The sequence below is a fragment of the Dipodomys merriami genome, unplaced genomic scaffold (assembly GCF_024711535.1).
Source record: "Dipodomys merriami isolate MVZ:Mamm:240054 unplaced genomic scaffold, mDipMer1.0.p SCAF_554, whole genome shotgun sequence".
In the NCBI taxonomy this organism is placed as follows: Eukaryota; Metazoa; Chordata; class Mammalia; order Rodentia; family Heteromyidae; genus Dipodomys; species Dipodomys merriami.
The window spans coordinates 267,848-291,994 of NW_027206129.1; the positions used below are offsets into that span (position 1 = coordinate 267,848).

General features: G+C 42.8%; 1 protein-coding gene across 1 annotated transcript in view; it reads right to left on the reverse strand.

The window, feature by feature from the left end:
* Nucleotides 1-317: 317 nt before the first annotated feature.
* LOC138811984 (inter-alpha-trypsin inhibitor heavy chain H5-like) overlaps nt 318-24,147 on the reverse strand; it is a 72,563-nt gene continuing 48,733 nt past the window's right edge. Inside the window, exons 8-14 of the mRNA XM_069999928.1 lie at nt 16,332-16,500; nt 13,519-13,828; nt 11,497-12,056; nt 9,711-9,764; nt 7,454-7,570; nt 6,183-6,560; nt 318-5,003 (exon numbers count right to left, since the gene is read on the reverse strand). Of these exons, the coding sequence (XP_069856029.1) occupies nt 4,672-5,003; nt 6,183-6,560; nt 7,454-7,570; nt 9,711-9,764; nt 11,497-12,056; nt 13,519-13,828; nt 16,332-16,500 (1,920 nt within the window). The 3' untranslated portion in view covers nt 318-4,671. The remainder of the gene's footprint in view (nt 5,004-6,182; nt 6,561-7,453; nt 7,571-9,710; nt 9,765-11,496; nt 12,057-13,518; nt 13,829-16,331; nt 16,501-24,147) is intronic.

Consider the following 24,147-nt stretch of genomic DNA (forward strand, 5'->3'; position numbering starts at 1 on the left):
AGCTATAAGGTGGGTTTGTCATTGTGTGAACATAATAGAGATACATAGGCAAACCTAGCCAGTACTGTTTATTATTATACATGGTGCTACATAGAATATCCTGTTATGTCTAGAATACAACCTTGTACCATTGTAACATGCTGTTTGTTGTCTGTAGACCTATCTAAACATTTTTAGAAATACAGCCAAAAATACTAGGCAGCAGAAAAATTTCAGCTCCATTATAATTTTATGGGACCACATATATCTGGTCCATTGTGAAAGAATGTAGTTATGCAGTTCAAGACTGAAACTCATAAATTCCTACAAACAAGCAATGCCATTCGAATCATCAAGTTTTATTCTCAGTAGCCCCGATTCCATTTTCTCTCAAGAAATAAACATACCACATTGTTTGTTTTTAGACAGCATTTTCTTACAAACTTTTGTTTAAGAAAGATGTCTCTTGAAACATGAACTCTCTTGCACTCTACTTACTATTTAAAACAAATATTTGAAGTTACATGTCTCAGTATTTGGTTAGCTGTGTTGTTTCTTTATTTTGTTGTTTATCTTAGCTGGATTGTGTTTCTTAGGGTTCCAAGAGTCCTTGAAATTTGAATAACAACATTGCCTGTATATATTCTGGGAAAATGAAAGAAAGGAAGAAGAGTTCATAGTTGGAATGATTTTGTGTCTTAATCAGCCTGATATAGTTAGACTATCATAAACTAGGGACATAAACAACAAACATTTATTTCTCACAGGTCTGGAGGTTGGGAAGGTCAGGATCAAGATGAGAACAGATTTGGTGTCTGTTACCAGTTCCTGGTTCACACATGGCTATCTCCTGTGCTTACACAGCAGAGAGAAGAGAGTTTAGTTTATCATTGCCCTGATTCTGCTCTAAGGGTTCTAATCCATTTAAGTAAACTCTGTCCTCAGGACCAAAAGGTCCCACTCTCCCATTGGGAATTTAGGCTTTAATGTGAATTTTGGGAGGATACGAATTAGGAACAGTTCTGTTCCTAGCCCACTTCTAAAATACCCATTCAAGTACATATTGACTATTAATCCTGATGGGAAAGAAAAAGGCACTCTTGTCCAATTCCTGGTTCCCTTCATCCTCAGGATGGCTGCCTGGCTCTGACAGAGAACTGGAATGATTAATTCTCCCAATTGCCCCCCTCTCTGTGGCTTGAATGGTAAATTATCAAAGAGTCAGATGGTGGGAGACAAAGCACCTTACAGGGGTGTGTGGGGACTGTTTATATTATTTGTGGAAACATGAAGCTTGTAATGAGTAGACATTTAAAGGTGACCTACTCAAAGGCTTTTCTTCATCGGACAGGGAGGTGTTTGGAAGCCAGAGAAATGGCTAGCTCAAGATCCCAGTTAGTCCCTTATGACACATTAGCATTAGCTATGATGATACCAATGAGATTTAGTGACTCTAATTTCAAATTGTTTTCTTAATTCCTTTCAATTACTCATTTAGTGTATATACACTAAATGTGTGTGTGTGTGTGTGTGTGTGTGTGTGTGTGTGTGTGTGTGTGTGTGTGTGTGTGTGTGTGGTATATATGCTTAAGGAAAATAAATGATTAACCAGATGGTAAAATGTCAAAGCTACATGATGAATCCTACTGATTTATCTTAGCTCTGCTCTAATCCTTTTATGAAATTTAGGGACATCACTCAATTGCCCTGTGCCTCACTTTCCCCACTGAGAATTCTTTCTTGTGCATTTGCTTTAGACAGCTTACTAGCCAGAACACACAGGACTGATTAAAAAAAAACACCACTCCATTTTTCAGTCAATGAAAATGTCTCTAGTATAACATTGGAATGGGACTCAGTATTCACAGATATGTTTACAACTAAAACAGAAAATTTAACATTTTTTTTGAAAAGTGAGAGAGCAAAGGGTTGGAGAGGAGATTTACAACCACAGGACAGGTAAAAGAAAAGTAGTCTATGCCTTAAGTAAACACAGAACTTATTAAAATAAAACATCGTCTTTGATACTTTTTTGGTTCACTTTTTTTCTGAATTTAAGAGCTATTAATGGATACCCTATTGAAGTAGAAGTGGAATCATAGTAACTAATTTTGACTAATAATATCCTTCTCCCACAGAGCAAGGCCAACACCTGGAACAACATATCCTTGCTTCAAGTGTGCCTTAGAGGACTGGCCTCTCAGCTGCAGGGCTGCCTATCTGCCCAGCTGAGATTTATATAATAGGAATGACCCAGGGAGCCAGACCAGGCCCAGAACTGGCTATCTCTGGATCCATTTCCTCCTTTCTCTGAGCCCTAAAATATGGAACATCTGTCAGCAGTATGGGATGGTCATCTTCGAACTTTTGGCATGAAAACAGACAACTGAGATTGGGAGGACAGGATGGGCTGATGGGCCATGTCCTGGTGGCTTCACCCAGTAAACAGAGATGGAGACTCAGAAAGATTCCACAGACATCCAGCCCTAACTGGCTTCCCAAGCTGCTGGGTCCAGCAAGAACATGTGGAGGTCATTCACTGCTCCCATGCTTCCCACGGGAAGGTAAGCATGATAAACAATTCTCTCAGTGCCGATCTCTCTCCAAGTGCTAAGCATGCCTTCTCATTCCATGGAGAAGCTGCCTGGCATTTTGCAAGGGTAAAAGCTACAAGTGAGGACAGCTCGAAAGCCTTCCTCTCTGGCCCACATCAGAATACTCTTCCGCTGACCACACTCTTGCTTTTCCTGCTGCTTGGCCCCACCAAACCCGGGGTCCATCTGCTTCCTACCAGGCACCTCACACATGGCTTTGAGAAGACACAGCAAAGCAGTGACCAGGAAAGAGGGCGAGAATGGAGGCCGAGGGACCATCAGCAGCCTCATTTTAAAAAATAAAGTCATCATTCATTGACTTTTTGAAGCCCTCTCCCTCCCCTTTATTTTCATCTTTTCCTAACAGATCAGATTTGTGCAAGTTCCAGAACCAAAGCCCTTTGCTCACTCTGATTTCCTGGCTTTTGGGCATCTGAGATGTGGGAAGTCTTTTTAGATTTTCATTTATTTATTTATTTTTGGGTCCGGTCGTGGAGCCTGAACTCTGGGCCTGGGCGCTGTCCCTCAGCTCTTCAGCTCAAGGCTAGCGCTCTACCATTTGAGCCACAGTGCCACTTTCGGCTTTTTTCTTTTTGCTTATGTGGTGCTAAGGAATCGAACCCAGGGCCTCAGGCATGCAAGGCAAGCGCTCTACCACTGAGCCACCTTCCTAGCCCTCTTTTTAGATTTTCTATGCATAAGCAGTCTCCTTGCTGAAAATAAACAAGTGGGTTCAAAATTCCTATAGGTAGGTTGATGGGCTCACTTGTGCACCCTACCTCCCATATCAACACTGTGGTCAGCCATTTCCTGGAGAAAGTTATGGGAAAGGCTTTAGAACATCTTGCTTAAGATTTGTCATTCAGTTTGGCTTGCTCTCAAGCACCAAGACCAGGCAGTATGGCCATCCACATGGGGTGACTTTCATTAAAAACACTTAGCTTGGGCTGAGAAATTGGCTCAGTGGTAGAGTGCTTGCTTTGCATGCATGAGCCCCTGGGTTTGATTCCTTAGCACCACATAAATAAAAAAAAAAGGCCGGAAGTGGCACTGTGGTTCAATGGTAGGGTGCTAGCCTTGAGCTGAAGAAATGGGGGACAGTGCCCAGGCCCAGAGTTCAGGCCCTACAACCGACAAAAATAAAACAAAAAACAAACACTTAGCTTATTGAAATCAATTGGAGAACAATTACCAGCAAAGTCAAGTGTTCTACAAAGCCTCTTAGAAAAGACATTGGTATCTAGGATGTAGTTTTCTATTTTTAACCAATATTTCTAAAGGAAAAAATAAGTTTTGGGGGTCTGTTTGTGGGGCCTGAACTCTGGGCTTGGGTGCTGTCCCTCAGCTCTTCAACTCAAGGCTAGTGCTCTACCATTTGAGCCACAGTGCCATTTCCAGCTTTTTTTTTTTGCTTATGTGGTGCTGAGGAATCGAACCCAGGGTCTCAGGCATGCAAGGCAAGCACTCTACCACTGAGCCACCTTCCCAGGCCAGGAAAAAATAATTTTTAAGGACATGATTCCACAGCAGAAAAAAAAACCCTCTTCTAAGAAAAGAGCCAATCATTTGCAATGACCCAATTTATATGCTGTTTGCATGACCAGTGGCCTGGACTCCAGGGAAGGGTCCTTGAAGGAAGAGGTTGGCCACACATCTGGAAAATGAAACAGTACTAGAAAGAGAGATTGCTATGTGTGGGCATAAGGCACAAAACAGAACATCCAAACTTGGCCATTTCTACAGAGCAAATTTCGCAGCAAGCTTGATTCACCAGGAAGAATTCTAATCAGCTATGAGATGGGCAAGCCAGATGTTTGAAGATATAAATTCTCTTGCTTTTAACTATGAGCTTTCTTTCCTTGGCATTATCATTTTTCTCTACCATAAATGGGGAACTGAGGGAAGAGAGGAAGAGGAAGAAGAAAGAGAAGGAAATAGATTCACTCAAACTTTCTGCTCCTACTCCATGCTCAAGCAGACATTAGATCTCCTCTCCACCACGGGAAGGCTATGCAGTGCCTCTTAATGCAGAGCTGAGGCATACCCAAGCAACAAGAAGAGCTGTATGCACTGCAGTGTCCCCAAAGTCACCTCCCTTTCATGGACTCCCATCCTTATGGCTGCCAGTTTCAGATCTCCTGGACATCCCCAATGTCGTTTCTGTGTCAAATGGATGAGCTGCCAAGTAGTCTTTATAGTCCCCATCGATCAGCTTGGCTGCATTGTTCTTGGCAAACCAGCAGTCTATCTGCTCTTCCCCATTGTAAATCTTCCTTTGTTTCCAGACTACTGGGACATGGTGCCCTTTCACCTTTAGAACAGTTTCGGATGTTCCTCCTCCTGCCTGAGGGTGGAGAGGATTGACGGTATGATTTCTGCTGTATGCTGTAGATTCCTCTGTGAGTTTGGCCTCCTGGTTCAGGAATTGACCTGGCAGGATCAAAAAAGACATTGGTGTTAAAGACAGATGATTGCAATCTAGCGTCAATGGTATCGATGCTGTGAAGGCTTTGCACTAATACAGTCCTGGCTGGGATTCTTTCTGGAGGCACAGAGGCATTCATACATCTTTCAGCCCAGTGATGGACCCTGGGCATGGCAAGAGGAGAGAGCTGAGCTTCTCACAATGGTGCAGCACTTCTGGAAACCACTTCTTCCTCATTGCTAATACAGGGCATTCCCCTAATCAACAAATGGAAACCACTGCAGTCTTCTACTGACCCAGGACAACAGGGCACAGATGACTAGAGCTTAGGGTCAGGTGTTTCCCCTCTCCTCCCTGGTTATGGGTACTCTTCACACAATCTAGGTGATGTGTCTACCAGGGTGGGGTATGGAAAGCAGTTGTTTCCCTTCATTCCTAATGCTCAGCCCCAGATTTCTCCAGGCTAAGTGAGGACATTGCTCAGGTCAAAGGAGCACAGATGTACAGCTATAAAATGGAGCTCGTGCTTGGCAGTCAGGCAGACAAGATGTACCTAGGTCAAGTGCCAGGAAATCCTGCCTTCTAAATAGAGCCCTGGCAATGACTTGCTGGCTACTTCTGGGCGAGGCGCCCACATGAAATTGCATGTTAAAAAAAGTCAGCCAGCGTGGCCTGCCTGCTGGTCACAGCAATGCAGATGTCTTGTAGGAAAGGTATCCACTTGTTTGGGTGCTAGGCTTCAGACATCAGCCTTTAATAGCCACAGATTCTGTATCTGTGGGGTCAGGAAATTGCAGATTGAAAATACTTGGGGGAAAATTTACCTCTACTGATTATATACAGAATTGTTTCCTTGACATTATTCCCTAAACAGTAACAGTATAAGAGTAATTTGCAGAGTATTGACATGGTACCAGGTATGAAAGTACCCCCAAAGGATGTATGTAGCATTTTTTCCCAAAAGCTACATCATTTTGTCTTAGTCATAAGTATCCTTAGATTTTGGTATTTTTCAGGGATCCTGGGACCACAGCTCCAGCAGATACTGAGGGATGATTGTACATGTAAGGACCACATTCCTGCTGAGTTTTTCAGTCAAGCAAATAACAATGGCAGTGCGGGGTTTCATGTTGGAAAATCTCATCTTGTCATCTAAATTCAAGGTGAGGGTGAGAGCTGCCTACCCAGCAGTCCATGGCAGTTTCTGGAAAGGCCTTTACTGTTGGAGATGTAGAAGCCCAGGTGGTTTCGCTGGAAGGGTGCTGGCTTTTTGTAGAGGTGAATAAGGATGACAAAGGCAATGGTGCTCTGGATCGTGACGGTGATGTTGGCATTGGCAGACACAGACACCTCCAGCCCCCGGCTCCCCACCACCACACTCTGGTTACAGGGGAGGACCAGCCTGTCTCCACCATCCAAAATGACCCTGTTTGGTGTGATCTCCAGGTAAGACCTCTGTGGCTTGTTGATGAGAATGGTGATGGTACGGAAGTAAGTCCGTTGTTTCTTGTGACCATTTGGAGGAGCCGGGGCCCCAATCAACTCTCCATTGACTGTCACTCCTCAGAGGGCAAAAGGGAAAAAAACAGTAGTTATTAAAACGGCACTTTCTGGCTAAAGGTTTCTGTCATGGTTAGAACCAGGGAGGGCCACAGTTAAGTCTCTAGTCTTTTCTATACCCTTGGAAATTAGAAACATTTGCAAGAGAACAATATGGTTGATTCTGGAGATCCTAGGATCAAACCTCATATAATAACATCATCCATCCATACATGTCACCCACTGAGTCAGTCTCTGCAACCTGACCCTCTTAGCACGGAGACATACCAGAAGGTCTCCTCCAAAGCTATCCTCACAGCTGTGCTGTGTGTTTGTCCATACATGGTCCCCCATCAGTGATACCTGCATTGGACTTCAAGAGCATTTTCTGTCTTCAATCTTTTCCTCCTCTTCTCCCCCCATACAGACCCACAGGACCAAGCTCCTTTTGTACATATTCATGGCATGTAGAGCTGTATGGTTAACATCTGAGCTTTTCATCTGAGTCACAAAGTAACTGAGATCCCAAACTTAGGATTCTGGCTCTCTACTGGATGGAAGGACAGTGACAATATGTCATGAATATCTATAGCACTGGGTGCTTATGAAACTTTTCCATGTTCATTCCTTATTTTAATGGATATAGCCCTATGAGACCAACAGAATCATCCTCATTACTACCTCTGTTTCTCACGAGAGCACTATAGTTCCTAAGGTATGTGCCCAAGCCACACAAATTATAAGGCATGGGTCTGAATGTGTCTGTCTGACCCCAGGTCCAGGAACCATTTGGTGTCCTCTCAGTCATTACTTAGAATCTTCTCTGAGCATCTAGGACACATCTCTAATGAACTGACCATTCATTTGCAGGGCAGAGGATGGCATAACTCCTCCCGGGTCCTCATTCAGAACTTACCAGAGTCCATATGATCAGAGACTAGCTGTAGGATGTCCCCGGGCTCTCCATCAATGTTAAAGCAGACAGTGAGTTTGTTCGAGGGGAAGTCCACAACAAAATGAGGATCTCCATCCACTGATGGGAAGGGAAAGGAAAGGAGAGAAAAAGACACGTATTGATTGGCTGCCTTCTAAGTGTAAGTACTGATTTCTATTTTCACATGGATTATTTATTGTTTTCTAACCACAATCCCATAGGAATTGTATCCCTGATTTTTAAATGCAGAAGATGTGTGGAAGTTACATGGTAAAGTAAATGTTGACTTCAGGTCTTCTAAATTCAAGGACAATGGTCTTTTCATCAAAACAAAATTAAACATTTGACACCTAAGCTTTGAGAGGCAAGAGGTATATAAAAAGGGAAGAGAAATACCACCAAATGCTCTCAACTACCACTGAGTCCACAATTTTCTATTTTCTACGTGGTTTCTCCATGTCATTGACTCTGTCTTTTAACTAGAGGACGAGCCAGGAATATGCCTGTAATTCCAGATACTTGGAAAGAGATAGGAGGACTATGGGTCAAAGCTGACCTGCAGAAAAGTAAAAGGGAATGAGAATCCCTCCACAATCTCCAAAAACAAGCTAGATATATGGTTCATGACTGTAATCTCAAGCTACTCAGGAGACTGAGATAGGTAGATCATAGTCTGAGACCCTATCTGAAAAATAACTTAAAGCAAAAGTGCTGGGACATGACCTGGGTGGTAGAGCACTTGCTTATCAAGCATGAGACCCTGAGTCTAATTCCCAGTACTACTGAAAAATAGAGAATGAGGATTCCTACTTTGTTCCCAGGAAACCATAGACAGTCTCACAAACATTCATAGCAGCAGCCATATGCAGTCCTCATTCAGCCACTAATGATCATTCCTATTTCAAGGCAGCAACAAGCAGGACATAAAAATTACTAGAAAATCATGTAGCACAATCAATGATGACATGGGCCCTTTGTGTCATACCAACTATTGGTTTCCATTTTCCAACACAGATGAGACCATGAAATTCATCTGGCCCTGATTCTGTCTCTTCTCTGATAAAGAAGGACAGCTTCACCTCTTTCTACATACACCAGATATTTCCCAATATTTCACTTCCATTTTGTTATTAGATGGGAGGTTTACATGCCAAACAGAACAAGTTCCAGAATGCCTCTAATGTATAAATATGTCTGTGCAGAAGTGTGGGGTGGGGAGCGTTGGGTCAGGAGAAACTCCATTTGCTCAGTTTGCTCAAGCTAATTCATGTCTTGTAATTGCTGAAACCACTGATTACTCCTGGAGTCTCTTGGAAGAACACCTTAGCTCCACAAGTTCCCTGTGAATGAAGAAATATAATACAATCTGTCTTTTGGTGATAGGGGGAAAGATAACACCCAGGGGAGACAAAGTTCTCATCTATAGTTTTGGCTCTCTGAATAATTTATCTGACAGTTCTCCGAGAATTACTAACCACACCACTTCTGCTCAAATCATCCACATATTTTACAAGGGAAAATGTTGCTTTTTCCAGAACTGTGAAGTACAGTCCAAAAGTCATTACTGCGGGAAGTATCCAAAAGGAAGGTTGGCTTGCATTCCACAAAGCACATGTGGAGAAAGAAATCACATTCTGACCATGGAGACTGAGTCCCCGCCTCCCCACCATGGCTCATCCCAAGAACATTCCCTTTATGAACTTACTGTACAGTACATCAAGAGACAGGCAACACTAAACACTTAGAAGGGAAGATGCAGATACTGGAAGAATAAAACCCAGCCCCTGTACGTTGCTTTTCCAGCCAGATTTTAACGATAATCCCAGGAGGATTTTTAACCTGATTTTTCCTTCTTCAAGTCAAGAACTCAAAAACAACCAAAATGAAAAATCCAGCCTGTCACTCCAGATACTTGTGTTTCCTAACACCACTTAAGAAAATGTGACACCAGATACTGGGATCCTATAACATCTTTTTTAAGCTCAATACTGTTCCAAGTATGCTTGCACCCTATCTCTTCTTGTCCCAGGTTCTTTCCAGGCTGCTTGGGGGTGTTGTCTCCACAGTGTAGATGCACTAGCTTAGCGATGATCTTCCTAGCACAGGAATATATATGCCAGGAATGTGACACTTTTTTTTTTCTGAGAGATATATTTGAACTGGTTTCAGCTAAGTCTTGATCATTTCCTCCCCCAATACCCCTTTCTTCCCATTCTTACAGCCATATGCCTCTAATTACCTGAGGTTTTAGAGATTTTAATTCTTGGGTCATGTGGCTTCTTGAGTGAAGGTTCTAAAAAGGAGAAGGAAGAGGACACTGTTGTTATTGAAGAGGAGGATCAAGTTGACATGAGTGGGTTATAGATGCTTTTAGAAATATTGTACTAACTTGAAGAATCAAAAAACCTTCAACAATTTCAAAGGACGATTAAAACATCATCAGAGCTTAAAGAAAGCCAAGAATTATCTTGTGTGATCACTGATGCTTCAGGAAAATCTTATTTCAGAAAACTCCTTTCATGTGTGGGACACACTTGTAATTCCAGCTGAAGCAAAAGTTTGAGGCTAGCCTGAGCTTTACAGTGAGGCTCTCTGTCTCAAAACAAAACATGAAAACACAAAACCCAAACCAAAAAGCTCATTTGAGCAATCAATGAGTTATTTACTTGTCTTTGGGTCTTATATCATTTGTGTTGGATCTGTCCTAGCATTAGAGTTGAATTGTGGACATATAATCAAGACATTTCTCAAAAAGTCACTTATTCCTGGATGTTGCGTGGATTTGAGACGGGAAGGAACAGCCTCCTGCAGCTTGATTTTAACCAGAATGAAAGCCCCCTGGCTTTGCCAAGTCAAGCTCTACTCTCTTTAAAAACACCAAGGGATTGTGTGCCCCCTCTACATTAGGGTCTGAACTTGTCGATGCATTTCCAGGTCTAACCTCTCATAGGTCAGAGAGGACATCTGATAATTGTAGGATTCTTGGTATTGCCTAAGACTGCATATTTGACTGGAGGAGAGAGGTGCGCAGGCAGGGTAGGAACGACCCACACAGCATTTGTGTGAAGTTGGCCTAGAAGACCCGGCTGCTCCAGTCCCCTGCTCTAGGAAATGGACACTTCACAGAACCCCCTAGCAGTGCTACACACAAACCCTTGCTACTATCCACACATGCATACTGAGAACCAAAGACTCTGCTTTGTCACAGCTGCCATTCTCCTGTCCCTTTCCCAGATGGTTCTCCTGTCAGGTGTCACTGAGACTGGGACTGCTTCTCAAGGCTCCATAAATCTAGAATCTGCTCCTCACACCCTTCCTCTAGCATGCACGCACAGCAATGCAATTCTGAAAAAGTTAAAATATAAGAAACTGAAAAGCGAACATGTGTGTTTATTCATCTCTGCATCCTCTATTGTGGCTGAAGTTGATTGGATGTGCCTACTTCACTGGGCAACATTTCTCAGCCAGCTTCCATTTTTGTCATTGTTCTTGAGAGCTAGTTTATAACAATACAAGTGTAATAATCTAAGAGAGTTCCAGAAGGCTATGCACTGCCTCTAGGGTTCCTGTTTATAAAAAATAATAGTCCTTGCCTGTCAGGGACTCACTGACAGTGAATGTGAAAATGTGGATTTCTTTTAAATATGATTGTTTTAAAACCCTATTTCTCTAAATAAAGAAGTATACACTTAAAAATAATAATATAAGAAGCTGAGATCTGAGTATCATGATTCAAAGCCAGCCCACATAGGAATGTCCATAAGTCTCTAATTAACCACCAAAAAGCCGGAAGGGAAGTTGTGGTTCAAGTGGTAGAGCACCAGCCTTGAGTGAAAAACTTATGGGACAGTGCCCAGGCCCTTAATACAAGCCCTAGTATTAACACATAATAATAATAATGATGATGATGATGATGATGATATAATAGTAGTAGTAGTAGTAGTAGTAATACATCTTCCTGCTACCATGGCCTTAGAAGGCATTAAACCCGACAGCAAGGCTCACCGGCATCAGGTCCGCATTACCTGGCTGCATGCCCGTTCCCTGCAGGCTCTGCACCACCGTTTCAGGCCCTGTCGCTGCAGACATGCCTCGGGGGTCATCCAGTGTGTCTGTGTGAAGGTCTGGCTTCCTCAGCCTCATGGAGGTGAAGGGGGTGAGGAAGCGGTAGCTCATGGCCAGAGCCTGGGCCTTCTGCCTTAGTTGTTCCTTCTCCTGCCTGTTATTGCTCTGCAACCAGGAGCTCAGCAGCTCCTTCACAGTGAGGTAGCTCCAGAGACGCTCGATGTGGTTGGAGTCCTCTTCACCGTCACCCTTGGGCCTAGGGCTTCCTGTGATGTCATTCCCTACCTTCTGAGGCTCCACAGGCACGTCTGTCTTCAGGATGAGGAATTTCTTACTGTTGCTGGCAGTGACTTCCACATGCAACTGATCCAACTTCCTGTCCACCAGCTTCCCAGCAATGACAATCTCAGAGCCATTGAAGTAGTTGGGGAACAGGGTTTTGGTGGCATGCTCTACTAAGGCAGGGGGATAGTCAATGTGGATGTCGGAAAGCAGGGGCGTCCTGATCTCATCATAGAACCTGAAGTAGAAGGAGAAAGAGAGAATGAGGTCCTGGCCAGGCTGGGAGTGGGGAAGTCCTCAAGGGATCTTATTCTCACAGGGGTGGCTCTGTCTGTAGAAGTGATCAAGTCCAACACTACACTTAGAAGAATACTTGGATGTGAGGTCAGAGCAACTGGAATCCCTTTGGGGAGAGACCCTCGCTTTCCCACAAGGCAATAAAATAACGTAATGTGGACCCCTGAATGACTTCATGGAGCTGAAACCTAACTAGTACAGGAAGGAGAAATAAGCAGTTACCTTAGTGCAGTCCTTGCACTCAGAAATCTCACAGTATGCCACTTAGCTTCTATCTGAACACACCTGTATCCCAGAATTTTGTTGTTGTTGTTGTTGGTCTTGGGGCTTGAACTCTGGGCCTGGGCACTGTACCTGCGCTCTTCAGCTCAAGGCTAGCACTCTATCACTTTGGCTTTCTAATGGTTTATTGGAGATAAGAGTCTCATGGACTTTCCTGCCTGGGCTGGCTTTGAACCGTGATCCTCAGCTCTCAGCCTCCTGAGTAGCTATGATTACAGGCATGAGCCACTGGCGCCCAGCTTTGTTTTCTTTTTTGGTGTAGTGGGGCTTGAATTTCAAGCCTTGGGCCTGTTAGGCTGGACCTCTACCACTTGAGCCACACCTCCAGCTCTTCTCTTAGAACATTTATGAAGTTCAAATAAAGCAATGGTAGAAATGGTCTGGCATATTCACAATTCTCAGTAATGTCAGATATTGATAATATTTTTGATAAAATTACAGTAGAGTTGATTTATTTCCATGGAAGTTAATTGCTTTTTCTTGTAAAGCTCTTATTGTATCTCAAGTGTGTTTTCACTTAAATCTTTCATAAAAGTCCTGGGAGAGCAATGGTGGGAATTTCATGGGTACCATACCACCTGTCTTCTTAGAAGCCTTTGGTGAAGTCGACCATTGACTATACATTGACTATACATGATTATACTTTCCTTGAAGGAAACTATACCTGTTGTAGAAGACCTAAGTTGTAGTTTCTTCTCTACCTCAAACTAATCATCTGAGTCTTTCCCCTTATAGTGGGCATTTTGCTTCACAATCACAACATTGTCATTTATCTGGTACTCCACATACCAAGAAGTCAGTTATAAGAGCTCACTGTGTATCTATAGCCATTGTGCCACTAGTTCACATAGGTTTTCACGTTAGTCTGTTGACCAAACACAATTCTCATTTTAAAGATCAGGAAACTAGGCAGCCTTAAAATCTCACTCAGAGTCACAAAGCAAGACTAGAATTTGAACCCTCAAATGCCGGGTTGCAAAACACATCATAACATCTGCCTGTGTAATGAGTTAGCATCATTGCCAGCAAATCTGAGGGTAAGACAGCCTCAGCTCTTGGCTTCTCACCAAATCCAGCCCTCAGCCCCCCTGTGCTTAGCCTCTGCTGAGCAAACAACAAACCCAATGAGCTGTGCGCCTGCATTCTCCTCCTCGCGGACCCGCCGGGTGAGGCCACAATTCTCCAGTGAGAGTTTCTCCAGTAGTTTGTAGTCCACATCGTTGCCAATGCCAACTGTGAAGATGCAGATCTGACCTTGGGTGGCCTCCTTGGTGTTGCTGAGAATCTTTGGGGTGCTGGTCTCCCCAAAGGTGGGCTTCCCATCTGTGAGAAAGACAACGAGGGACACGCTCCTGTCTTCAATGTCGTTGTGGGTCACATAGTCATTGAGCAGCCTGATGGCCGTCTGAAGAGCCCCATTGATGTCTGTGCCTGTGGGAATCACATATGAAAGCTCATTAGCATTTGTGCCAACCTTCCAACCCAGAATGCACATCCCAGCTTCAATACCCTTCAAATGTGCAGGCATTGATAGGAATGAATGTGTGGGAGCAGTCACTTGCACATGTCACATGGCCTGTCTGGAGCCCTGACAGGTGTTGGCTAGATGAATATAAGTGACACAGAATGATCCCACTACAGAACCCTTCTTCTGAAGGTATCTAAGTGATATCTAAGCTAGGATTCCACCCTGCTTTAGCCTTGCTCACCTCTATACCCTGAAAATAGCTTTGAATCACACAGAAAGGAATGGAATACAGGAATCTGAAAGGAGAGAGGGACTGTGGTAAGAAAGGCACACAGAATGAGGAGATGAAGGGCAAAAGGCGCCATGGAGCCCCATGTTGCCTAGGTTGAATAATGCTGTTCAGAGAACTAGTTAGTTAGCTTCACTATCTCTACTTTGCTTGCCTGCTATCTCTTCAGGGTTATCACTACTGGTCAGAGCTCACAAAGAGAGAAGTTGTTACAATGTGCATCTTCTGGCCCAGCCTGCCATTTCTCCTCAGAGTAGCACTTGTCATCATCAGTTGTGATTAAGTGGGGCGACGGTGCTTGTGGCAGGCACTTGTTCCCTGTTCCTAGGTCTTTTCACTTTCATTAGCTTTTGAATAGGGTCTCATAGTTATGACCAGGCCAACCTGGACTATGGTCCTCCTATTTATATTTCCTGTGCAACTGGGATCACAATGGCTTGCCACCATGTCCAGTTTTTTTTTATTGGTTGAGATGAGTGTCCACAAATAATTTGTCCAGATTGACCTCCAGTTGAGATCCTCCAAATCCAGGCTTCTCAAATATATAGGCCTAAGTCACCATCCCTGGCCTAAAAAATGGTCAGACTTCTTAATATAGCTTAACTTATATTTCATTTAGCTATTTTTTTCCTAATGGTTTGAGATAAATTTTACATATACAAAACATTTCCCATTCTAAGCATCCAATTCATTATTTTTAGTAGATGAGAGTTTGGTAACCTACCTTCCAGACTCCTGCCTAGAGGAATTTTTAGCTACTTGTAAAATGTACTATGTTTGAGACACCCAGAATATTTCTCCCATTGCTTTATGTGATCCAGAATGTTTCTAAAATTTTTATTATTAAGTACTTGTACAGAGAGGCTACAATTCCCTGTCAGGTCATGAGTACAATGTATCTTGATCAGGATCATCCCTTCCAGTGTTCTCTCCTGTTATTCCTCCTCCCACCCTTACCCTCAAGGTCCATAGTTCCAATAAAGCAAAAATAAAGGCCAGATCTGATGCTTAAGGAAGCTTTCCTAGATGTCAGGACCACAGTCCTCACCTGTAGTATTTTAACTTATTTCAGGACCACAGTCCTCACCTGTAGTATTTTAACTTATTTCAGTCCAATAACAATTCTACTCTATCACTGCCATTTTACAGAGAGGACATTGAGACATAGAGACATTAAGTGGCTAATAGAAAGCAAAGCTAGCTTCAAACCAGACAGTCCGGCTTTAGAAACGATGATGTCAAACCCAGTTACATTTCTTATAAAGGAGCAGATTAATCTGCTGTTTACTGGTAGAGGTTGGAGTCTTGAAGTGTTGAGAAAAAAAGTAAAATAAAACCAATAGAACACCTGAGATTTAAATTCCAAATGAACAGCCACCTACTTCATCCTCCTCTTCCACTTTCTCCTTTAGCTCTTTTTCTTTTTTCAATACTGGAGATGAAACTCAGTATCTTGCTTTTGAGCCATGCCCATGGACCTTTTTTATTTATTTATTTATTTATTTATTTATTTATTTATTTATTTATTGTGAAAATGCTGTACAGAGGGGTTACAATTACATGGGCAAGATAGTGAGTACATTTCTTATCAAGCATTGTTGCCTCCTTCTTTCCTTCCCATCCCTTCTCATCTCCACCCCCTCTACCTCCCCTTCTCCCCTCCTCTTCCCTCCCCTCCCTCCCCCCCCCCCCCCCCGGCCAAAGTTGTAAAGTTTGTTTTTCAACATAACGACTTGTACATCTCATTGTTGCAATGGGTCCACCTGTATCCCTATTTATTTATTTTCTTTTTATTTACAGCAGATCTCATGCTGACTTTTCATAAGCCCATCTTGGACCTGAATCCTCCCAAACAGCTGGAGGTATATACATGAGCTCCCATGCCTGGATTCGCACCTGTTTTCTAAAGCCGTTTATCACATCCTCTAACACACAAACGCACATCTTTCTGATTCTAAGCAATACTATCGAGCATAAACTTCGTTTAACAAGTATTCATTGGTATGAGTTACATCAGGCACCATGCTAAGGATTAGGGGCTACACAGAAGAGGAATCTCTCCCTTCCCATAATTCCTTTCCTTCACTTGCTTCTGGCACCTTCAGTGTTCACATGCTCACTTCATGGCAGAAGATGAGCTTTTCTGAGATGTTGTAAAAGGAAGGACCCATTCTTACCTCCTGTGGGTGACAGATGAAAAATGTAGAGCTTGCCGTCCCTGACATTCTCAGGAGTAACTGGTATCAATCTGTCCTTCCACACTTTAATCCGATTGGAAAACCCAATGATATTAAAACGGTCCTGGGGTCGGAGGTCATGGAGAATTGTGACCAGGGCTTCTCTGGTCTAGGCAAAGATAAAACCAAGACTAGTCACATCCAAGGACATTGTCCACTCATTCCCTAACTCAGATTCTGCTTACCAAGATCAGATCCAGTTGCTGCTATGTAAAGGGCACTTAGCACAATGCCCAGGAAATTGTCACCTAGCTGGTAGAATGGCATAAATAGGTTATGATTGCACGAAGACACGAATAAATACTTTCATGCGTCATAGGCCACATGGTGCTACTGGCTATGGCATAGCAGGCCCCTGTATCTTCAGAACTGCCATTCTCTTGTGAAATGTTTCCCTTGTTCATTACCTCATTTTCCTCTGACCCCAATCCAAAGGCATAGGCCAAATGCTCTGTGAAACTTTCTCCCCCTTCTCCAGAGAGAACAGAGAATTCCCTCCATGAAGCTGACCCTTTCTTCCCCTGAAGTTCACATCAGAGGGATGATGATGGCGCATGTCACTTCCCCTTACTAGATTTTAAACTCTCTGTATGTGTCTCATCCATCCAGAGATTGTAATTCAAGTTTTTTTTCTTTTACTCTTGTTCTTAATTGTAAAAAGATCATAAGAAAAACATAATGCTCACATAGGTACATTTTATGAGAGACAACCAATATTAAATGCTAGTGTAACTCTTACACCTTCAGAAATTGTGTATGTGTGTGATTTTAAAGTAAATGAATTCAGTTCATATGTATAGTATGCTGTAGAATTTTTATTTAATATATCATACAAATCTTGGCAACAGATGAACAGATGCCACATCATTTTGACAGTGGCACAATAGTCTTCTGTATGTTATGGCACATTTTAATATTTATGAGTATTTAAGCCATGGTGTTATATTTATGAAGCCCATTAGTCACACATCTTTTGTGCCCATGACTTTTTCCTTAAGATAAATTTCCATAAATGGAATGAAAGTAACACAGACAGAGCTTGCATTTCTGGAAGGTCTTAGTTTGTCTTCATCTTGCTGCCAAGGTTAGATTTTTTTTTTAACCTTCCTCAATTAACCTTTTCTGGCTCTTTACTGCTGTTGGCATAAAGTTCAAACTCTTTTCTCTCTCTCTTTTTAAACAAGATTCTCCATAAAAATAAATGGCTCTAATTTACCTTTCATAAATTTATTTTCTTCTATTCCCATCTCCACCATAAGCACCAAGGACTAATTTTCCCTTACACCCAGCTTTTCTGAACATCTCTGCTTTTCATAAGTTCCCATGTGCACAAAATCTTCCCTTCTCTTCCCTCATCTTCCCTTGTCTTCCCTCCTCTGCCCTCTCTCTCAACAGATTCTCCTTCTGGACCCACTTGACATGTCACTTCTTGGTAAAACCATTTCAATCTTCACCATGAAGACAGTAATGGCTCCATCAGCTGGTCTACCACTTGATACCCACATTCACAGCTTTTTGTGTCCTTTAAACAGGATTTCTTCTCCAACCTTAGATCCACAGCACACTCAGTCTACATAGCCACTAGTACCCCCTTCCTTTAGTGCTGAAAATTCGTATTTTCTCCTTAGACAGTCCTCCTTGTCCCTCCACCCCACTCCAGTGCACTCTAAATCATGGCCTCTGTGCTCTCCACACCAAAGAGAATTCAGTTCCCTTCTCCATCTGCCTCAAGTCTGCACTTTTGATCGCAGGAACTTTGCATATATCTTTTCATTCTATCTTTAATTCAATAGCGCCTAGTTTTATATGTGTAAACGATACCTAATAAATGTTTTCTATAAACGGTGGTGGACAAATTGTCTGCCTGTCCCGTTAGATTGGGAGCACTTCAAGACTGTTGCCTTCTGGCTTGACCTTACCCACCAACAGAATATTTTGTGGATTTTATGTGTATTGTATATCTGTTGTATTAGTATATTGTTAGTTATAGTACAGTGTCTTTTATTTTGGAAAATAACATACAGAGAGACAGAGAAAAACAGAGACAGAGGTAGATGACTGAGAGAAAAGAGAGGAGGGAGAGGAGGCTCAGAGAAAGAGAGAAGGAGGTATGATTCTGTTATATGAAGATGTAGGAATATTTTTGGTTCCCAAGGACAAATGACTCTGAGACAGACTAGGTTCAGGAAGCTCATGGCTGCTGTAGGAATCTGTAGTTAAGATCCTGTGCTCATCAGATGTCAGTGAGGAACTCTAGGACCTATACAGTGGCCTGAGCTAGTGGCCTGAAACATTGCGTTTATTACCCTTCCATCCCCAAGGAGAGAGCACATCCCCTGTGTGCATCAGACAGGCTTATGCTCATTCTGGGTGTCAAAGCATCCAGAAGGTCTGTCTACAGACCCTCAGCTGAGGACAACAGCAAGCGATGGCTTCTGAGGAGCTGATCCCAGCTCTAGGGCTTGGCTGGGCCCAGAGCCCAATGTAGTAGGGTGGAACCCTTGTCTGAGATGGCTGCTTATTTAATTGCTGGCATTCCCAGGGCCCCTTAAGTAGTTTGCTATAGACCTTCAGAGGGATAGGCCTGCTTCCTTGGCTGGTAGGTTTCCCACTGTGATAGATAATTGTGTTGTAGGAATAATTTCTCCCTCCGCCCTCTTCTCCTCAGCCCAGGGACAACAGATTCCTTATGACCTTGTAAGGCCTCAGCTGAGATTTATCCTTGAGCGCACTGAGGGGAAGCCTGCCAGCAGCTCCCAGTTACTCCATTCCCAGTTGCATTAGTGCTGCCTGAAGACTCTTCCATTCTCACCCTTCCTGCAGGCACTCCCCACCCTCCATCAATCCCGACTGTCTCCTCCCCTACCCTTTTTGGGGCTGGTCATCTTCAGAGTTCTGCCCTCCATACAAGGCTGGAGAGGGAGCAGAAGGTGAGTGGCTTAGAGCAGAGTTAATACAAGTGGGCTTACACAGATTTTTCTGAACAGAGTGTTTATATACTAAAGATTAAAAGAGACCTAATCAGGCTCTGTCCAAGAGTATAGTCCAGAAGCCAGAGTGGTACATTCCAGGAAGATGAGAGAAGACCCAGAAAGGCAGAGAATGTGTAATCCAAGCTTGTCTCCAGGCCTACACTGCCTGAAGGCAAAGGGGGCTGGCCCAGGTAACAATACCAGGGCCCCTCTCAAATAAGACGAGTTTAGACTCTTCTAGTACAGGAGGATGGGCAAGGTGAGTTAACGCCCACCCCCCAATTCCCTTCCAGCTGAGGTGGCCTGAATAAAAGTAGGGGAGACCTTTGGGAGCCATGTACCTTGGACTGCTCTCTCTATCCTTAAAACTCGCTCTCTTTCTATACACATTGGAGAAAGGCTAAGGAACCCTGAAACATGCTAGTTGCCCCAAATTAGTTTATTAACAGGTGACCACAAGGGACAGTAGAGATTATAAATCAATAGTTCTATGTATTCCATAGAATTTTCACGGTGAATAATATTGGTGGTGTCAGTTGTCTGATTAGTGATGGGTGCTAAAACTCCAACATCAGCAATAGAGAATATCTGGATTTGGGGGATATAAAACTAGTTGTCAACAAGTCATTGGCCTCATTCATCGTTATGTTCCTGGACAGGACAAGGTCTTATTTGGAGTAACAGCAGAGCGGAGTGAGGCTCAGTCAAGCCTAGCAACGACAAGGCTGTGAGCAGGTAGGAGGGGCCCAGGAAAGCCCCAGGGGAGTGGGAGAAAATCAAACCCTGTGCTTAGATAAACAACGAGGAGTATACTATAGGCCTGCTGAAGAGCAATGAGCATTCTTCAAAAGATCGACGTGCAAGAGGTTCACTGGGATTTCCCAAGAACACCCATTCATGTGAATGAAAAATGCATGCCGGAATGATCATGCATGCATTCTAATCCATACGTAGTGTTATCCATAAAGAAGAGATCTTGAAAATTCCAAATTGCGTTTGGACAAAAGGGAGATAGAAAGGTCTACAAGGACTATAATCAGTAAATGTGAGTATAAAGGAATGTTATTTCTTTGGGTAGTGCAGATGTTGCTTGGCCTGGATGCAGGCATTACACAAGATCGCTTCTAATCCTAGCTAGTTAGAATCACAAAGGATAGGGATCATTCTCTACTTAAGACTATTTTATGGTGATGGATTCCTCATCTTTTGTGGACTTTTCTTGGATTAAAAGAAGAAAGAATTATTTACTTAAAAAAACATACAAACACAATTTTAGAAGTCTATTCCAGTTCTGCCTTAAGTTTAATCTCACCCACTGAAATTCCCCCAGGCACAAGGTAGGACATAGATAAATGAAAATCTCTGCTTCGCATTCCCCCAGGCATTCAATATGACTAGCAACAATCCTCCTTGTTCCAGTTATCTTTAGAAAGAAAATTTTCAACACCTTCCAATGATGGCTCTGCAGCCCCAGACCCCTCCATGTATGGTCCTTGTTCATTTTTCACTCCTGGGAAAGGACATGTCCAGGGGATAGCTCTTCCCTGTGTACTTTGGGTCCTGAATTAAGCTACACTAGGGACAAAGGATGCAACCTCTCCTCTCTTCTTCATGTCCCCTAAAACACTGCAGCTGTAGGCTCTTGGCACAGCCCTCAAAGAAACGTACGAGCATTCCACTGTACTAATTACCATGTCATGAATAATAAGTCAGTGTTTTCCAACTAGGAAAGAGTTGTCTAGTGAGATACTCAGCAAGAGGAGTCAGCAGAGCTCAAGAAAATTCTAGCCATTGCTCATTCCTCCCCACTGCTTCTATCAGAAGAGCTGTTGACACAGCTTTGCTCAAAAAAATCTGTGTCTATCAAACTACACCCAACAGGAACTAACTATGACACAGAAGGCTTTGTCCTCCAAACCCTAGCATTGGGCATGAGATGAGGGGATCCCATGACATCACCGATGCATCCAAGTTCAAGGGAATTAGTTACTAGCCATCCCATGTTTTCAGCACAATGGCGGTGCTATTCTTCCCCCTGGTCCCATCACTCTCCCCATTCTAAAATGTTTACCAAGAAGTTGACATTTTCTTTCTAGTTCCACACAATCCTTTTGAATGAAGATCTCCTGAGGGGAAAAAAAAATAACCCAACAAAGAAATCAAAGACTTTCTGAAAGTCTAATTAGAGTCATGGAAGAGGACAGATACTATGAAAACATTCCTGTGTTTCTAAGAAGTAACTTTGGAAAATAGAATATGCCCAAGACAGACTGTGGCTGTGGGTAAGCCTTCAGCCTTTCAGAGGGCGCCAGGGATGATCACCTCCAGAATGGAGAGAGGAAACCATGTCTATAAGACTTATTTCCCCTTAGCCTGTTAGTCCTTCTCTGTCTTCCAGGCAGAAAGGAAGTTCTTAGGGCTCAGGACATCCTGACCTTTCAGTGGAGAACTGTCATGGAATTGAAGGGTACACAAACCTGAAAAATAGCCTGTGATTCCAGGAGAGTTTGCAAATTTTTGGACTGCAATCTTAAGGTGTATCCAAGGCTTCAGTGAGGAGAATGGAAATGCCCTCTGTGTTCTGTCAGCCTTCCTGCCAAGCTACCACACACGTTGCCTCAGTGCTGTGTTAGGTAATTGATTTGGAATATCAACATAAACATACATGGCCTAAATTGGAATAATTGGTAAACATATTAAATTGGGACTAAATTCAGCCTTAATCCTTTTTTGAATAAAGATCTTAGGGATGAATAGATTTAGATATCAGATTGTTTTTTTGGGGTCTGAACTCTGGGTCTAGGCGCTGTCCCTCAGCTCTTCAGTTCAAGGCTAGCGCTCTACCACCTGAGCCACAGGGCCACTTCTGGCTTTTTTTCTTTTTGCTTATGTGGTGCTGAAGAATCGAACCCAGGGCCTCAGGCATGCAAGGCAAGCCCTCTACCACTGAGCCACCTTCCCAGCCCCTCAGATTGTTTTTTATGAAAAGTAAACATAAGTAAATCTCATTAGTATGATTGCTTGTCTGCTATTATTCCATTTTGAGAAGCAAACTGTGTCTCATCTTCACCTTCTGGCTCATGTTAAGATTATTAGTACCAACTGTTTTGATTTTGTTTTGACAAATGTATCAAACATACACCTAATAATAATGTCATGGCACATTTTTCTCTAACCATCTTTGCCAATAGTTCTTTGATTCTTCACAATATAATGGGTGCATCCATTCATCATACTTAATGTGCAAACAACTGAAGCTGAAAACAGCTTTCTTCTTTTTTTTTCACTTCTTTTCATGTGGAGGATTAGAACCTTTGCTGATCTCATCTTTCTCATTCTATCCACGATTACAACTTTACCATATGACCTCAGTTGCCGTACCAAGAATACAGACTAGGTCTTTTGTGGAGTTTAGGTGGTTCCAGTTATGGCTTCTTGTTTCAATAGGAAAGAGAGGGTACTGACCAAGAGAAGTTCCTTAGTGTACAGGTATCCCTATGACTGATACCCTTCACCCATTGTTCTGACACACTTCATGGCTAAAATTGTGGTGTTTTTGGTCCTCAGTGTCGGGTGCAAATCCTGAAGTTTATATTGACCAACTGCACATCTGGAATCTGGAGTCTTTCCTTTTCCATTCTACAGATTTTTGGTGTCTGACTCGCTGATTGCCTTTGACACCATTCCACTGGCCTTTAATCCATTCAACTTTCCCTTCAGTCTGAGTTCTCATGATTCCTGTTTCCCTGGCCTATTCTTACCCTTTGATTTTAAGTCACCAGGATGCATCATGACAAGTTATCAAGAACTCAAACATTGAAATACAGGGAGGCTGTGAAAAAGCCGGGCTAAATCTATAATTACAGAACAATCATGTAAGAAGTAAAAACAGTTTAGTAACAATGTAGATTGCAAACAAAACATTTAGAAGAAACAGTCTTCTCCATCAGGCAGAGTTGCATGTGACTAGATAGTGAGATTTTTTTTGTTGCAGATGGGAAGGGATTATAAAACCAGATGAAGTTAATTTGGAGGAATGGGTTAGTTTTTCTCACCTTCCCTATTTGTGTTAGGAAATTTAATCCAGATAGCTAGAAGGCCCAGAGTAGAGAAGGCAGGGATTTCCTCAGACATAGAGGGAAGGAGGGCCATGTGAAACTGTGTATCATTTCCTATGTTGTCTGGCTCAGTGAACCCAGGTGGGACAAACATCAAGGCAAATTTCTGAGTAGTAATTCAAGTTAGCCACCAGCGGAAGTCTGGAATAGTCTACAAATCCCAGAAACCTGAGCTGGTGGACAGGATGCTAAGGGATGAATAGTTCTAATATCTTTAACTTAATCTGACTTCTGAAACCCCATTCTCCCACTCGGCCTGCCAAACCCAGTTCTATTTTCTTCCCAACTAACAATTTTCTCAAATCACCCTAAGCTCCTTCTGACTATTTCAGAGTCCTCTGTTCCTTATACCTTCGCGCTGGCTTCCACCTAACACACGCTTAGCACTCCAAATACAGCCCAGGTTCTTTCCCCTGGGTGTCTATCTTATTTACTTGGCCTTGTAGCCTTTCTGTTCTAGTGGTAAATCGAAAAGGAAATGGGGAAATCAGCTGACTTAACATTTAGTTCATCAAATCATTTTCTTGTTACTTAAGAATTTAACACAGCCTGGGCATATGCAATTCACTAAATATTCGTGTTTTCCGAATTGTTGCATTATGATCATACCCAAGCCATAGCAAGATTTTAGAGAATTAAAGAAATAGTGTCAAAAATCAGTCATTA